Below are 16,965 nucleotides of genomic sequence, written 5' to 3'. Positions count from 1 at the left end.
GTCCTTCGGCAGACACTGGAACTCCCAGGTGCACGCAGGGAATGAGTATCTATTCCAGGGCAGGGAGCACCCGTGTGTGGTGACCTGGGGGCTCAGGAGGACATATCTCACCCAGGCAGGGTTGGCACAGCCAGGGGCACCCACCAGTGCTCCGGAGCTTGGCACAAATCTCATCTACAGGCAGCAATGACCAGTGAGCATCCGAACCCCTGGCAGTCAGTGACTTCAGCATCAGAACAGGAAAGACCACACAGTGGCCCCAGCCAAGAGTGAGCAGTGGGTCTCTGAGTCCCTGTTCCTGCCACTTCCCCGGCAGACTCCGAGCACTCTAGGGGAATTCTAGGGGCGAATTGATGGCACGTCTAGCTTGACCGTGGCTCACGAAGTCAAGCTAGTGGTTCACTATTGTTGTCTTCCAAAAAAACCTGCCGTGGAACTCAGTGCCTTCAGGGAGCAGACAGATCCTCCTCCAGGCCCCGGGGCCAGTGGGGAAGACAGGTTCACCCAGCACACGTCGGGCCTCAGCCTGTGTCCCATGACGTGGACAGGGCCTGAGCCCTCCAAGGGAGCAGGCAGGCGACTCGAGGGAAGCCAGACGGGCGAGTGGGCAGGAGAGGCCAGAGGGGACAGGGTGTTTGGGGATCTGCATGGCCCGTGCCGGTGAGCAGGGTTTTGGAGCAGGTTGAGTCAGTAGGTGGTGGCACGTGCACATGAGGAGATGAGAGAGACGGAGGTGCCAGGCCACTGTGCCTCGGGTCGGGGTTACAGCCCTGTGATGGCGGGGAGAGCCCGGCACGGCCATCAGTTCAGCTATGGTAAGGGAGTGCCCGACACTGCCCGGGAGGTGATGTGGTCTCTCTGGGGCTCAGTGGACCGTCAAGCACAACGTTGACTGGCAGGTGATGGAGATGCTAAGGCACAGGCCCCGGTGTGGCTTGGCGACTGGCTGTAAGGGGTGTGTCCCTCCTCAGCCCAGGGCCCCTGCCACCTGAGGCTCCCGTGGTCCACTCCCCTCCCCCGCCTCCCCAGGCCCCTTCCAGCTCCCTGAGTCTCCTCAGCCACGGCTCGGCGCTCACCCTCTGGGGGTCTTTCCTCGTACTTCATGAGGAGGACGGGAAACACCAGCTGGCGGCTGGGAACAGCCCGCCCTGCGCCTCCCGAGGCGCTCACTTCATCTATGAGGTGTGGAGACGCCTCTCCATGAAGCCCCAGAAGCAGACGTGACGTATGAGCGAGCCTGAGGCTGGCAAAGAGCGTGCAGAGAGGTGTCACCGGTAAGGAAGGTCCAGCTGGAGAGTCCTGAGGGCGGGAGGCTGTCGGGAGCACGTGGGACTTGGAGGGTGACAGCCACGGGGCCCGAGGGCCCGGGTACTGGGGATTAAAAGCAGGTGGGTGTGAGTGTGTGTAAGTGTGTGTGCGTGTGAGTGTGTGTGTGTGTGTGTGAGACAGAGAGAAGCATGCGCAGGCTGCCAGTGCAGAGATGCCCAGGAGTGGGGTGTCCCCTGGTGATGTCAGGGCAGACCCAAGGTTGGTGCCGTTCTGAGACTTCCTTTAAGAGACGAGGTAACAGGTGTGGACGCAAGCTAGCTGTAAGAGCAAACATTTGTTCAGGGAGACCAAGGTCCACCAGCACCACAGAAAAGTCCCTCGGTGATCTGCACCTGCCACGTGCACACCTTACCTGAGAAAGGAGAGCTGAAGTTACTGGTAGGTATAAACTCTTTATGCCAGGTGTGCTCTCGACTCCACCCTCATTACAGTCTCTGGTGACCACTAAGTAGGTGGTCATGGCAGACGACCCTAGAACCATCAGGGAGCAGAAGAGTTCAGGGGGCCCTTATCATGTGTTTCTAGATGGTGGTCCACAGAATTCTTAGCTCAAGCTGAGTCTTGAATTTTATTTGCTTAAACAAAGTACCACAGATGAACATCTGCAAAGAGGAAATTCAAACACCTTTGACTTTCAAGCAAAGAACAACGACAACAACAGAAGCACAAAGCAAGGCAGGAGCAGTGCGGGCTGCGGAGCCCAGCCCTGCCTCCAGGAACGCCTGCTCCTGGGGACCCCACCTCGGGTCCTGCTCCTGCCTGGAGGGGCCTCCGCCCAGGACTCTCAGCAGCAGGAAGCGACTGAAAGGGAAGTCCTGTGGTGCTCAGCACCTGGCCCTTCAGGAAGGGCTGCCTGCAGTGAACGTGGGGACTGTCCCCGCACACTCCTCCTTGAGCCAGCAGTCGGGCACGGAGATTTGTGGAGGAAGCTTTCTTACCTTTGGAGGACATGCATTCCTGTGACTCAGCGTGGCCTCTGGGGGGACCCCTTTTGGATCAAGAGAAGCATTTCTCTCTATCAGATCCCGGATTTTATTGTCCAGCTCCACGCTCTCGCACCTGCCCCGGGGACAAGGGAAAGTCACATGTGACAAGGTCATGAAGAACTATGTAGGGCTGTGAGTTCGCGCTGCAGGTGGCACCTGTGCCTGGTTCCTCTCCAGGGTTTAGGGGAAGCAAACTTGGGCTTAGGAAATTCATGAACTTAGGTGCATTCAAGGGCCTGAGCCTGGAATCAGACGATCTGAAGCACAGCCTGTCTCCTTACCGTCTCTGAATACCTGCGACTAACCTGAGGACAAATTCCTAAGCAATTCCAGCTGCCAAATGGAAATGCTTAGCCTAGCCCAGGAGCACCTGGGAGCGACCTGGAGGAGGACTAGTCCCACTGCCTCATCCTGGTAAGAACAGAGGGAACCCTGTCGGGCAAGAGGCCCGTCCCTGAGACCCAGCCCAGACCTTGGACTCAGGTCCATTTGCCTTCCCCTTGTACCAGGTGGGTGTGGAGGAGAGGTTTCTCACTAAAAGCACAACTCCAGAGCAATGCGTCAGTCGTGTGGGTTTGCTTCCTCTGCTTCTGCTGCCTGGCTATTTCTCTGACCCACGGCAGAGAGCACCTGCTGGAGTAGTTCCCAATCTCTCTCAAAACACACTTCAGAGGGAAGCTGCTGGTGCAGCAGCGGCCGCTTGGTTAGGGGAGGCTCTGCGGCCAGGCTGTCAGTGCTACTGACCTCCCTTCCTTGAGCCACTGGGCGTGCTAAACAGCTGGCCCCAGCCTGGCCAGCAAGGTCCTCTCCTGTGGACAGAAGGTGCCAGAATGAAGCAGGAGGGAAGGGGCAGAGCTAGGAGGTACAAGGTGTCTCCCCAATGTCCAGTTCATGACCCCCCCAGGGGTGCTGCTCCCTGCCTGGGGCTCTGTGGACCTCCTCAGATCTCTGTAATGGATTCTCTTTCCCTCTTTTGTCATAGAGCTAGTTTTGCTTGGCTTTTTTGTAATTTAAAAAAAAAAAACCCACAACTCTAAATAAGAAGCTCAACCTCATATTCGTGCTCGTTGTTCCTGCAGGCTGTGAGATTCCTGTGCCCGTGTCCTGCATCAATCCCACCATCAATCTCTGGCTTCTGGTTCTGCCGTCAATCTTCTGTGGCCCAAACGTTGTGCCTGCACAGTGTGGGGCTTGGGTGCACACTGGAGCTTTCCCAGGACCCTCTAAGGAGCACGGTGACATCCCTTTAGTAGGCTCCCCACATCCTCCAGATTCACGGATTCTCAAGTCCGCAGAACTGGGCTAGAGTGGATGTTAGGCCTTGAGGCAGCTCCTGGTGGCTTCTGACCTGGACTCACCTGCCGAGGGGTCACAATGCTCGTGGTCCCTCCCCCTCTGTGGGGAACGTGCTGCCCAGCAGTTTTAGACAGGGTCTGAAATGTGGCCGAGACAGCGGCCTGGCCCTTGCTCTCTCCGATTCCTCTCTTCCTGCTTCCAGCCAGGTGGCCCATCCTGGCTCAGGGAAGGCCCCAGCTGCCCCCAGCGCCTCAGCCTTTGCTGCTGCTTCCGTAGGACTGCTCCCACATCCTGCAGGCCCTGGCCCCGGTGTCGCTCTCTCTGGAAAGGCTGCTGAGCACCTGGAGTGTCGCACCACCACGACTGCCCCACGGCTCCATTTGCTTTCTTCTTAGACGTTGCTATGATTCTCACTTCCTATTTACTGTCCTCTTCCCCAACCCCATATACATCTTTACTCATTGCTCTGTCCCCTGGCACCCAGTAGGGCTGCCACAGCACCTGTCATTGAGAAGAGAGACCTCAGGTGAGGTTAACTCAAAACACCCAGATGTCGAGTCCAGTCTGACCATTAGTAATGTCAGTAGAAAGTTGGCAAATAGCCTGGAGCTCGGGAGTGACCAGCTGGAGTGCAGCCCAACAGGCCCCGAGCCCTGAGCACAGCTTCAGAATGGACACTGGGGCTCAGCGCATGCTGCCTGGTGGCGGCCTCGCCCTTGTCCCAACTACACATGCTCCTCAGTATTCAGCAGAGCCACCGAGTGCGAGTGCTGCTTTTGCAAGAACAGCCTGCCCCGTGCTCCTCAGCTGTGGGATGCTCCTAACTGCTTTGTTGTGAGTGACAGTGAGCATGCAGGCCAGCAGTCACCCTGCCCGCTCCTTTGGGACAGGAGCAGGCAGCGTGACTGCTGGCCTGCATGCTCAGAGCTGGCCTCAGAGCTGGCCTGGCCCCTCTGTTTCCAGCATGGTTCAGCACATGGTTCATGATTCAGCCCCCGCCATAGCAGGGGGGCCCTCAAGGGAGAAGTTGGATCCTGGACTTGACACAGTGTAAGGCTCAGGGTGGTGACCACCATGTCCTTGACCTTGGCCACCACAGGGAGGAACAGTGACAGTGAGGAGGCAGAGCCCCACACGTGGTGGTAGTTGGGGTTTGGAGAGTGGTCTCATAGTGGACCCTGTGGCAGGGGCAGGGTCTGTGGGCTCAGGAACCCCTCTGGAAACCAAGCGGAAGGGCGGGAAGACGGGAGGGCATAGCCCGGGGCCACCCTGCCCAGACTTGCACTGCTCTCCTGCCTCGTGGCACTGCCATGGCCAGCGTCATTGTCACTGAGGAGCTGCGCCACTGTCCCTGAGACAGCACGGTGACGCCACAGGCGGCCAGTTCTCCCTGAGAGTCAGACGTGGGACCTGGAGTAGCTCCCTTGGCTTCTGTGAGCCCTGCTGGCCTGGTCACCCGAGTGCCAGCCAGGAGTCAGGAAGGCTGCAGAGCCCCACAGCGCCAGCCAGGAGCCAGGCCTGGTGACGGCAACGGTGGCTCTTGGCTAAGGCTCTGCCTGGCACCCAACATTCTCCCAGAGACTCGGGGAGGCGGGGTCCACACGTCCAGCATATTGCAGGCTGTGTAGAGGGTTAAGTCAACCTGACGACGAAACGTAAAAAACCACATGGGACTACCAACTGCTCTTCTCTTGCTCACATCAGAAGTGACAACCTGTCTGGTGACCCCAAGGGGCAGCCAGGGAGGACCGGGAAGTGGCTGAGAGGTCTTCAGGTGCACGTGTAGCCCTTAACTCCGCGATTAGTTCAAAGGTCAACACTAGAGAAGTCTCCAGAGGTTGTCAAATGCTGCAGGCCTGTGAATGCCATTGTTTAGTGGGTCCTCCAAGGATTATCTGGTGACTTAAATTTCACCCAGATGTGGTAACTTGTGGAATCTCATCTGGCAGAAAAGATGATCACATCCTGAAGAAAATAATCACCCCCCACAGACACAACAGGTTGCCACATCTTGGAGCAACTTGAAGACACCCAGCCTGAGCCGAGTCCAGAGGGGAGGGAGGGGGCTCCTCCCGGCCGAGGACAGAGGCGAAGCTGGCAGGGCTTCAGTGGCCAGAGCCCCTCCCCCCACGTCCTCCACCCCCACGGCCACGCTTCCTCCGCCCACTGCCTGAGCCACGTGTATGCTTTGATCCTAGGTCCTAAGCCATGTTTTGTTTTGTTTTTAAAGAGGCAGAACAAAGCATATTTTCGAATATGAAACAAGAAAAGTTGAGAGTAGGATCTTCTCTGATGGAAATATTTCCAGATGCTCAAAGACCCGGGATCACAACCAACTCCATGACCCAGAAGTAAAAGGGTCGTCTAAAAGCCTAGGGGAAGTAGCAAGTTCCTGTCTTTAGTTTGTTGTTGCTATGATTTGTACTCTTAAGTATGTCTCCAGCTAGTTCAGAGAGAAACAAACTGCTCGATGAGGAGATCCTGTGTGTGTGTGTGTGTGTGTGTGTGTCTTAGAGGAGTGAGCTCTGGCGTTTCCTCACTTCAGTAACAGGAGACATTAACAGGGAGGTCTTGGAAGGGAGAAGAAGAAAGAGGGGTGGCTCAGAGAAGATTTAAACTGGCACTGTCCCCAGGCAAGGAATATGTCTTTAGTTTTATGTGGTTTAATGATTTAAACAAGTGTCTGGAACTTGTATTTGCACATCTGATGGGAAGCCCAGAGGCTGGACAGAGAGTCCGTGTAAGCATGGACCCTGCTCTGTCCACCTTCTTGGCCGGATTCCTGCCTATTTCCTCTGTGTCTGTGACATGCCAGGTCCCTGTACTGATGCCCCATGCACAAGCCGAAGCCCCAGGAGGACAATGGGCACAGAGGAACCCGGCTGGCACAGGGAGGCAGTGTGCTGCAGGTGGCTGCAGGTGGCTGCAGGTGGCTGCAGGTGGCTGCGGGGCTCTGCCAGCTCTCAGGTCCTTGTGAGGTTGGAAATACTATGCTGACTCAGTGCCGCCTCTAGAGGGTGCTCTGTGTTCAGTGCAGGTGGAAAGGGTCGGATCCTAATGTTTTCATTTTAATTCTGAGTTCAGAAGGGTAGAGGTGCAGGAGGCTGGAGGAAGGCAGGGAGAGAATAATCATAGATAATTTAATTATTTAAAAACTTTTAATAATAAATAGTTTTTGTTTTCTTCTTTAATAATATAGACTGCTTCACAAATTCGCATTTTCTCCGTGTGCAGAGACAATGCTAAGCTTCTCTGTGTTGTTCTAATTTTAATAAATGTGCTACCAAGGAGAGCACAATTATTTATTCTTTAATAAATTCTTAAAATTTCCGATCATTGTTGAGCATAGTTGGCACATGTCTGTAATCCCAGCGACTTGGAAGGCTGAGGTAGAAGGATCACAAGTTCAAGACAAGCCTCAGCAACTTAGCAAAGACCTATGCAACTTAGCGAGACCCTGTCTAAAAATAAAAAGAGCTGGGGATGTAGCTCAGTGGTGGTAAAGTGACCCTGGGTTCAATCCCTCGTACAAAAAAAAAAAAGCAACAATTGTTGGACACTTTCATAATAGACCTACCACTAATAGCTTCCCTCCCCTAGCCACTGTAGAGCAGTTCTCAGCAAATACAGAGCAGCCTGCACAGAAGATGAACTGGTCATGACCAATTCAGCATGTTTTGTAACCCCTGTAGCAAGATTAACATGGTCAGGTAAAATTGGCTCCTGCTCTCTCAGTGGATGGGAGGAGTGAGTTCTGGTGGACTTGGAACACGCAGTCAGGGACCAGACAAGGCACCAAGTTGCCAATTGACTAAATCAAAGGCTGGAACAGTCTGCATCCACTCCTCTCTCTTGCTGTGTTCACATGCATATGAAATAATCGAGCCTGGAGTATTTTTGTGCCAGAATTAGGACAGAGTCAACAAACTGATCAAATATGAGATAGTTTCAACATCCAAATAAACAGTGATAAGAATGCATTGTAAATCATTAAATAACATATTAATCTTTAACCTATACTCATAAAAAGTTAAATATAAAGGGAGATAAGAAATGTGTTTCTCTATATTGGAATGCCTACAGTGAATGTAGAGAAAATTACAATACTAGAAAAATCAATACTCAGCAACCATCTTTATAATAATTCAAATAAGAAATAGATGGTAAAACAAGTGACTGAAATTTTAATGAGCTTTGGGATATTTACATGACTTTATAGTATTACCCCCCAAATCCTCCATGAATAGCAAAGGAAATACTAAAGAAGGACTAAAGAATTACTTTACATGGGCAGACACCACCTTAACAAGTGACCAAGGTCAAAACCACCTGCCATGAGAAGAATCCAGACTGTAACTGTGTGGTGAGACGCAGCGAACCCCGAAGCTCACGTCTGTAGTCTTTCTGCTCAGAGCAAGACCTGACTCTAATAATGTGGAATGGCCAGCCAGCCCAGAGCGAGCTGAGAGACATCTCAGAGTGTCAGGCCTGAGACCTTCCACAGGGTCAGCCCACGGATGTCAAAGAGACTGCGGATGTATGACCCTGGACAGGGTCCCTTTCCCAGTCCTGTTGGAATGGAAGACTGTTCACAGGATAATTGGCAGAACTTGAATGGGGCTTGGGACTTAGGTGGTAGAAACATGTCCACGTTCATCCTCTGATGTCCACGATTATTTTGTGGCTAGAAGATGATCTTGTTTGTAGAAAAAAAAAAAACACACAAAATCACCCTGTAGTATCCCACTTCCAAATGACCAAGGAATGGTCTTCTTGTAAATTTCTTAAAATTTTCTGATAAGTATGAAGTCATTTTAAAGGTGAAATTGACATTATTGTCTTAAAGAATACTAAACTTTAAAAGTAAGGTCTGAGTTGGTACTCAAATTATCTCTGCTCCCCGGAGGAATCATCTTACAGAATGAAGTCAGCATTGCACTATGATCATGCCGAGGACCTGGGATGCAGCCCACGATCCTCCTTGGATTTGTGGGGTCACTGCAAGCAAAGCCACCATGATGGTTCAGTGTTTTCCCCCTTAAAACATTGTGTGAACCAAATCACTTCAGTGGTGTTTTCCAGACCAAAGAGTCCATAAAGTGAAATGAAATATTCCCTCCTTAATGTTTAAAGTCTGATTGTAACAGATACAAAATAAACAAACAACACAGAGCCTGCCTGTCTTTCCCGCTGCCCTTGGTCAGCGGGCACCTCACCCCCAGGGCTGTGCATCACAAGCCAGAGGCTCAGACAGAATCCCCCGACTAGAGAAGATGGCCACACAGCAGGGGAAACATTGCTGTTCTCATGTAATTGAACGAATATTTCTTTCAGCCCTCTTTTTAATAAGGAGCATTAGCCTTCAAAATCAACTACCCACATCATCTTGATTTCAAATGAGATTCCAAATGAAGGAAATATGCATAAAATGCTCATAAATGTTTTTTCCTTAAATAAGCACTTTATGTTTAACTGTAATGCTGCAGGCCTTGGCTGTCAGATCACATCACATGGCTTAAGTGGACTTTTACCACAGCTTTATCTTTGGGTGTAAAAGCTGTCAAAGGAACTAAGGGCCTTCTCCACCTTGTTCTGAGGATACAGTGATCATTCACTCCTAAGTGAAGGTCAAAAACAATGACTTCGCTTTATTATGTAACATGCGACCATTGACTTCATATGGGAATTACCCGAGGTCATGACTGTACCAGAAACCAGCAAAGTGAAACAGTCATTTGGGAGGAAATTGCCTCTTGCTCGTCATAACTCTTCTTCACAGGTTTGGCATGAAAGCAACTCTACCATTTTAGAAATGCAGCTACAGGGAAAAGGTCAATTCCCAAACCTGGGCCTGTTGGGACCCTGGGGTCAACCAAGGGGTGACCACTGAGGCACCTGCATCTCAGAGAACTTCTGCTGGGTGGGACAGCCCCCTGGTAAAGGCAGGGACTGGCAGATGGAGAAGAGGCATTGGTGACAGGATCACAGCCCCCTGCTGCAGAGTGGCCTGCACCTCACCTGGCCCGCCCTCCTCCAGATGCAGGCAGTCAGCCCCTGGATGGCTGAGGACTCTTGATGCCAGGAACAGAGCCAGGCTCTGCCCTTGAGAGTCTACCTGCCTCGGCTGCCTCCATCTGCAGAAGCCCTGTGCGGTGGGAATGTCCCTGCGTTACAGTGAAGCAGTCGGAGACGCCTGCCCGGGTGAGCTGGTCCCACTGCCCCCAGGGGAATGCGTGTTCACGTCCTCTCCCAGAAGTAGCTGGACATGGCCCCACACCATGGGGGATAGATTTGGTACCTAAAAGTAATGTTGTGATAAAAACCCTTTTTAAGTTCACATTTTTAGTTCACTGAAGGCCAAGAATTAGGACAGATGGACTGTGGAACTGGCCCGGGCGGGTCTCTTAATGGATAGCACCTTTCCTAAAACAAACATGGATCAAAAACAGTGAGGAAGGCCAAGGAGATGTTCAATATTTGGACCTGGAGGGAGAACAGTCAGCATCTGGGACAGGAAGTCATGTGGCCAACTGTGTAACAGAGATCGTGACAACTACATTTGGAATTCCAGTGAGGTTTGCAAAGCCCAGACCCCGTCACACTCACTTTTCAGTGGAATCATTAATTACCCAAAATACATGTTTTGAAGTTGAAAAAGTTAGTAAGTCCTAAAAAATACATATTCATATGTAACCTAAGTATGAATATCCAGAAAAAGCCTCCATGAAAGCTAAATTAGTAAATAGGAAAACAAGTACTTTAATTGATTGTATAGTGATGATCTTGTAATCATTGTCCTACTAATAAGATCTCGTTGTAGAAAGTTTAAAATCATGGTAGATTCGACCTTACTTTCCATATGTACCTGTGCCTTCAAAGACGGGCTGGGGGCATGTAAGGCTCTGTCTTCTTTTCCTTATTGGCACACGCAGGCCCTGCAGCTTCTCTTTCTGTAAGTGAGGTGGCTCCTGTTCCACCAGGCAAAGAGCTCACTAAATCATCGAGCCTAACCAAGCCACCTCCGCTGGAGGCGTGAGGCCAAGACCCCTGTGCTCAGGGCACCGACGTGGGCTGAAGCACCGTGGGGGCAGCCCGGCTGCTTGTCCCTGCAGCCTGAGACCCACAGGCTGTGGAGGGACTCGGTTTTCAGCTTTGATGCTCAAGATTGAGGGCGTCCCACCCCAGAGCTCCTGGAGAGAGCGGGGCCAGCTCAGGTGTGCACAGGCCTGTGGAAAGCCACTGGACACAGGCAGACGTGGACGGACCGAGGACACTGAAGGAATTCAGGCAAAATGTAGAAATCCTGCCCCAAACAGGTTAGCTACCGTGAGGGAGACGTGAGGAGGGCTGGTGGCCGTCCTGCAGAGGAGGAGAGACCTAGGAAGAGGCCCAGGGCCTTCTCGGGTGCCAAGGACCCACCAGCAGGAAAGTCATCCCCGTTGTGCCAGGAAGAGTCTCTCTGGGGCCAATGTCTAGGGTCTCTGTGGACCCCGGTTAGGAGAGGTTTCATGCAGGCTTCTGTCGGTTACCCGAGGGATAAAGGAAGCAGTGACAGGTTGGAGCCGTACAAACCAAAAGGCCAAAGCAAGGAGAATAAACCACACAGACATCGCACAAGCACAGGGGCCCGGGTAGAGGGAAGCACAGGACCTTCATTCGGAAGAAAAGCAACCAAGACGTGGGCTTGGCGTGCAGAGAATGAACCTGCAGGGGAGGGGAGGCCTGTGCGCCACAGAGCAAGTTGTTCTGCTCTGGTTTTGTTTTGTTATTTTTTTTTAATGACTGGATTTTTTTCATTCATTCTGCAAATGATTATTCAGTGCTGTTTATGGGCCAGACACTTTTCTTGGTGGTTGACATGTTAATGAACAAAACAGGAAAAAACAGAACCCACCCAAGTCTCATGGAGCTTACATTCCAAGGTTTCTCTTAAAAACAACACAGACTGCCCCTGTACCTGCATCTGGAGTCAAGTTCGTTGATAACCATGGCTTTGAACATCCAGTGAAGGCCGATGGACTGATCAAGAAGATTGATTAGGGCAGTTTTTAAAGACCACATCAGGGCTGGGGATGTGGCTCAAGCGGTCACGCGCTTGCCTGGCATGCGCGGGGCGCTGGGTTTGCTCCTCAGCACCACATAAAAATAAAGATGTTGTGTCCACAGAAAACTAAAAAATATAAAATAAATATTTAAAAATTCTCTCTCTCTCTTCTCTCTCTTGAAAAAATAAATAAATAAAAAATAAAGTACCACATCAGCTGGACATCTGTAAGTGGGTTAAGGACAGCGCTGACCCAGGAAGGTGCTGGCAGAGCCAGCCATCCTCCTCCCAAAGGCCACTCCCAGCCAAAGCCTGCAGGAGTCTGGGACACTGGCCATCAAATAGTCACACGGCTCCAAGGCATCAAAGTTTTCTAATAAACATGACGCACCGAGGAGGGCAATAAGAGAGTGTGCCCACCCCGCGAGCCCTTTAGAGAGACGTGTCTGTGGGTGGCAGAAAGAGCCGTTTTCAGTCCCCACAAGAGAAGCCAGCTTGGGTGGGTAGGTCTCCCTTTTCTACCACTTGCTGGCCAGGGTGGATGCTGGGGCATCCAGGACACCAGAGCTCTGAGCAGGGGTCAAGGGATGGGACAGGAGTGGCAGGGTGACCACGGGGGAGGAGTCCAGCCTGAGACCAGCAGAGGCCTGAGATGAAGCAGGGAGCTGACCTTGATCTCCCTGACCCCCTCGTTCAGCTGGGACTGACGGGGCTCCAGGCTGCGATGGCTGGAGAAGAGAGCCCCAGAGGGGAGACAGCGGTCCCCTCCGCCCCACTGCACGCTGCGGGGACAGCAGGCCTCTGCTCCTGGCTAAGAAAGGGAGTGAATGGCAGGGGCACCCTCGGGGGCTTTTCAGGGGAGCCTCTGGGAACTGAGGGGCTGCTGCAGAAGAGCATCTGGCCCAGCTGGGGCCTCGCATGGGGCTGCACACCTGAGGGAGAGCCACTTGTCCTCAACGTCCCGGAACTGTGCCCTCTGAGGACCACGGTCAGAGGTCAGCCGACAGCGCTGGGCGGCTTTGGCATTCCTTCCCTTTGTAGGCCAAGACAGTACCGTCACTTCACTTGTACCCTTACTCCCCCAAAAGGACAGACACTAAGGAAGGTCGGTTTGCCTTTGTCCCACATGGACGGGCCAAGCCAACCACGCTGCTGCTGAGCCGCGGCTTCCCCAGAACAGGGCAGAGGGATTGCACAAGGAAGACACCTCACACAGCACAGTTCCTTTAGCTTAATCTTGAATCAAGACGAGGAGCATTTACAGCCCAAGATTTCTCACCCACTGCAGCAGGCCCCCCGCCGCTCAGAACTGAACTTGTCGGGATGCACCAGACGGGCTTCCGCGGTTCTCAGGCAGGGCCTACTCCTCACACGCCTGCAGTGGGCAGCGCTGGCGGGCGGGCAGCCCCTGGTGCAGGCTGGGCACCCATGCCCCAGCCAGCAGGCTGCATGGTGCTGGTGGAAGGCACCAGGGAGCCCTCTGGGAAAAGAGCCTTTGCTGCAGTGGCACCATCCCGCTAGCAGGGAGCTGCCCGACTCTCATGGATCGGGGGCGGGCGCCAGCGAGAGGCCCCCTGCTCCCCTTTCCAGGACCCATCATTGTCTTAATATCTCACAGCTCTTTGGGGTCACCCGTGAACTTCCAGCTGGCCACGTGAATCCTCCACTCGGGTTCTGAGAAGACAGCCAACGAAGTGGAGTGGAAAACATCATGGGTGGAGGTGAGTGAGCCCAGAGGAGTCAGAGGAACCCCGCTCTGGGGGCAAGTAAAGGTCACTTTGGGCAAGAGACATGAGTGTTAGTAAAAGTGGAAGTGTGTGCGGGCCAGCGTGTGGGAGAGAAGGTCAGGGGAAACTTGGTGGCTGCAGGAACCTCAGGCTCATTTATGAATGGACCCTCATGACCAGCCGGGAGTGGGGGCGGGAAAGTGCTAGGTGTCGGGGGAGTCCAGAGACGTGCCCATCAGACGTTCCACGGAGGGAGCGGCAGGGGCCTCACTGAAGCTTCATTCAGAGCTTGGGAGGTGACAGGGACTCAACGCAGAAACCAGGCAGCCCTCCCACACAGACAGCAGGGGCCGTGGCCAGCATCAGACAGAGCAGTGGGCTCCAGAGGGGACATCTGGTTGTGGGCTCTGCTTGTCTCAAGCGTTGGAAATCAGTGTCTAAGCGTTATGTGTGTGCCTCAAAGACCCCAAATTCCAAAATTAAAAAAATGGGGTTTCTAGGAAGAGCACACGGCCGGCTCCTGGACGTGACCATCACGGTGCTGCCCGAGTGGACAGAGCAGGGTGTGTGTGAGGACCTCATGCCCCTGTGGATTCTCCCGACCTGTGCTGTCGGCAAAGAGCCCTGGGCCTGGTGTCAGAAGATCAGGGTGGAGATGTACCTCTGCCACCATCCAGCTGTGCTTGGGCACATGCTTAGCCCCTGGAGTGCATATTGTCACACACATGTTTCTGCTGTGGTCCTGCCAAGGGCCTGGGCTGGGTCTCATTTTCCTCCTGTGTGAACGACACAGCCGCCCTAGATCAACCCGGGATTGAAACCATGTCACTTTTTTTTCTATTTTTTGAGCATTGTGATAGAAATCTGGGTCTTCTGATAGACACATGAACAATTACTGTTTGTTTATTGAGTTTCGGGCCTTGTCCTTTCAAATAGTAGCTGTTTTAGTTTTTCTTTATTGGATATTTTTACACTGTAAAGGTGCACCCAATTTAATAAGCAAACATTAAAAGATAGAAAAAGAAAAAGCTAGTATTTTTACCCTTCCTTCTGTTCCACTCTGCTGTGATAATGAGCTGACACCACAGGGCCATATTTTTCTCTGCTCCTGGGAACGTGCGGGTCTGTGGTCGTGGATGTGCAGTGTCACACAGGGTTTCCCTTGTCTTCCCTGCTGTGTGACTACAGCTGTCCTGAGCACAACCCTGCAGTTACAGGACCACTGGCCTCTCTCTGAGCATCCCTCCAGCCTCATGCCCACAGATAAGGGGAGCTGGGGGGAAGTGCAGGGGACCCTGGGGGAGAGGGGACAGCTCCAGGCCAGCTGCAGGCACTGCAGAAGCTCCCACCACCCTGTGCAGGGCGGGTAGGGGACAGGGAGGGCTCAGGGGACTCAGGAAAGATGGCCCTTGCTCTGGGCTGAGGAGCCTGCTGGGGGGCCAGGGAGAAGGCACGGGGGCACTCAGGGAGCTCTACTGGAGTGACACAGGCCAGGGTGCTGGTGGTGCTGTGGACAGAGTGGTCCTAAGGGAGGTGAGAGGCAAGGTCGGATTCTGGTGTGCTTTGAAGTTATCCAGTGAACGGGGAAGCCAGAGAGAAGCCGCTAAGAGCAGCCCTGGGGCCTCTGGACTCCCAGCTGGAGAGCGCGAGGCACTGTCACTGAGATGGGAGGCCCAGGGAGGGGGAGTGGGGACAACCGCAGGAGCAGTGTGTGTGTGTGTGTGTTATTGTTGTTGTCTAGCACCTTAACACAATAAGGAAGCCGCCTACCCTGACCCTCACGTAAGGTAAACTTACTCCTCCACCACAAACTGGTCACACTACCAAGAGCAACGCACAGATTCAGTGCAACCCATCAAGGTACCAAAGATGTGCACAGAACTGAAAAAACAGTCCTGAAATTCATGTGGGAGAATAAGAGACCCCAAACAGTCAAGCAGCCGTAGTAACAAAACAGCGTGGAATTGGCGTTCAACCAGACGTGAAGACCAGCAGAACAGAACAGAAGGCACAGAGACAGACCCGTATAGCAACAGCCGTCTGACACTTGACCAAGGTGCCAAATGTAGTGTTGTGACTTCCTGAAACACTCCTTTCTTTGAAAGTGTTGAAATGTACATTTGGACATATCCTGTGGTTTCTCCTGCACTGGGTCCCCAGCGTCTGGACTGTCTCATTTTGTATGTACAAGCATTGCTCTTGCCTTCTGCATCCAAAAGAGAAATCTAACTCGGGTCTGCAGAGGACAGAGAGCTGGTCAGCTGGAGGAAGGCCCCCTCCTTGGGCCGTGGATGGACCCTGGGCTTGCTCCTTCTGCTCTGTTTGATGCTTGTTTGTGGCTGTTGTTAACAGCTGGCCATGGAAGAAGGAAGATGAAGGGATCTGACGGCCCAGGAAATCGTTCACAAGTGCAGAGACAAACAGCCCAGTTCTGTGGAAACCATGACCAGGGACGCACTTCCCCTCGGACACAGGGAGCCATGGAGCGTGGGCAGGGGACAGCAGAATGGCCACATCACAGGGAGCCACTCACCAGGGAGTGGGGGCGGCCGGGGTTCTGTCACAGGTGGGCACACCAATGCCACCGATGCGTGACTCGCACTGGCGCCGTGTCAGTGACGAGGCTCCTAGCCCTTGGCGGTGCTGTGTCTTCCAGTCTCCCTTGTTCCCTCGGCTGGCGATTTAAGGTGGTCTGTTTAAGTGTTCCGACACCCAGTCAGGGTGCTGTGAGTGAGGGCACAGCAGCAGCCAGCTGCAGGCGTAGGCACAGGTGGCCACGGGAAGCAGGGGCAGTCTAGGCCAGGAGGCCACGCTGGGTGTGCAGCAATGAAGACACCCTGGACCTTGGCTCCTGGTTCCTAGCACAGAGCTCCCCATGCCTTGGAATTCCTGAGGGGTAGAGCTGTCCCTTTGTCATCTGTACAACCACACCTAAGGTCATGGTAATGGGTGACTAGAAAGACCAGAGCTCTGAGGAGGGAGAGCCAGCCCTGGCCCATACCCTCAGGAATTCTCGTAGACCCGGAGGGTGCCAGCAGAGCCCCCGGTGCATGGAGCTGAGTGTGTGGAGGACCACTGAGTGCCAGTGTCCCCCCACCCTCCTGTGCACCCCCTTCCTCTGGCTGTGTCCGAGCTGGTCCTCTACAAAGAGACAGTGCATGGCAGGGTTTCCTGCATTAGGCAGGTTGTTCTAGCACATTCCCAGGCCCGGGCGGGAGCCGAGGGAGCCCAGGTGCACAGGCAGTTGGTCAGGAGCGGGGTGGTCCCTTGGCCTGCAGCTGGTATCTCAGTGGGGCACCCTGTGGGTCTGAGCCTGCCCCGTGGGGTGTAAACTCACTCCTGACAGTGTGAGAGCTAAGCTGAACCTTTGACTTCCAGCTGACAGTGGAGAGCTATCGGGGAACCCATGCATCTGTCATCAGGAGGAAGATGCCCGCGCGTGATCAGCAGGCAGCCCTGCATGTGGGAGGGCCGGTGAGCCCCGAGGACAGAGCTCCAGGTGAGCCTCGCCACTCAGGCCAGCAAAGCCATGACCAGAGGCGCACACTGCAGCCTAAATGACCACAGAAAATTCAAGGCCCCC

General features: G+C 53.5%; 1 protein-coding gene, 1 long non-coding RNA gene and 1 other non-coding gene across 10 annotated transcripts in view; 1 reads left to right on the top strand and 2 right to left on the bottom strand.

The window, feature by feature from the left end:
- Positions 1–16,965, bottom strand: part of LOC124079044 (TNFAIP3-interacting protein 3) — a 74,654-nt gene that overhangs the window by 29,595 nt on the left and 28,094 nt on the right. For all 8 annotated transcript variants that reach the window (XM_046424203.2, XM_046424214.2, XM_046424213.2 and 5 more), the window contains one exon: positions 2,268–2,388. In XM_046424203.2, the coding sequence (XP_046280159.1) occupies positions 2,268–2,388 (121 nt within the window). The remainder of the gene's footprint in view (positions 1–2,267; positions 2,389–16,965) is intronic.
- Positions 2,381–6,780, top strand: LOC124079048 (uncharacterized). The gene is made up of 2 exons (XR_006847133.2): positions 2,381–2,729; positions 3,395–6,780. It is a non-coding gene; the product is annotated as an uncharacterized LOC124079048 (long non-coding RNA).
- LOC124079049 (U6 spliceosomal RNA) lies at positions 6,801–6,907 on the bottom strand. The gene has a single exon (XR_006847134.1). It is a non-coding gene; the product is annotated as a U6 spliceosomal RNA (small nuclear RNA).

The sequence above is a fragment of the Marmota monax genome, unplaced genomic scaffold (assembly GCF_021218885.2).
Source record: "Marmota monax isolate L192 unplaced genomic scaffold, Marmota_monax_Labrador192_F-V1.1 WCK01_AAM20220418_F8-fsc00968, whole genome shotgun sequence".
Classification (NCBI taxonomy): domain Eukaryota; kingdom Metazoa; phylum Chordata; class Mammalia; order Rodentia; family Sciuridae; genus Marmota; species Marmota monax.
Note: the sequence above shows the minus strand (reverse complement) of the source record. Positions and strands in the feature narration are given on the sequence as shown.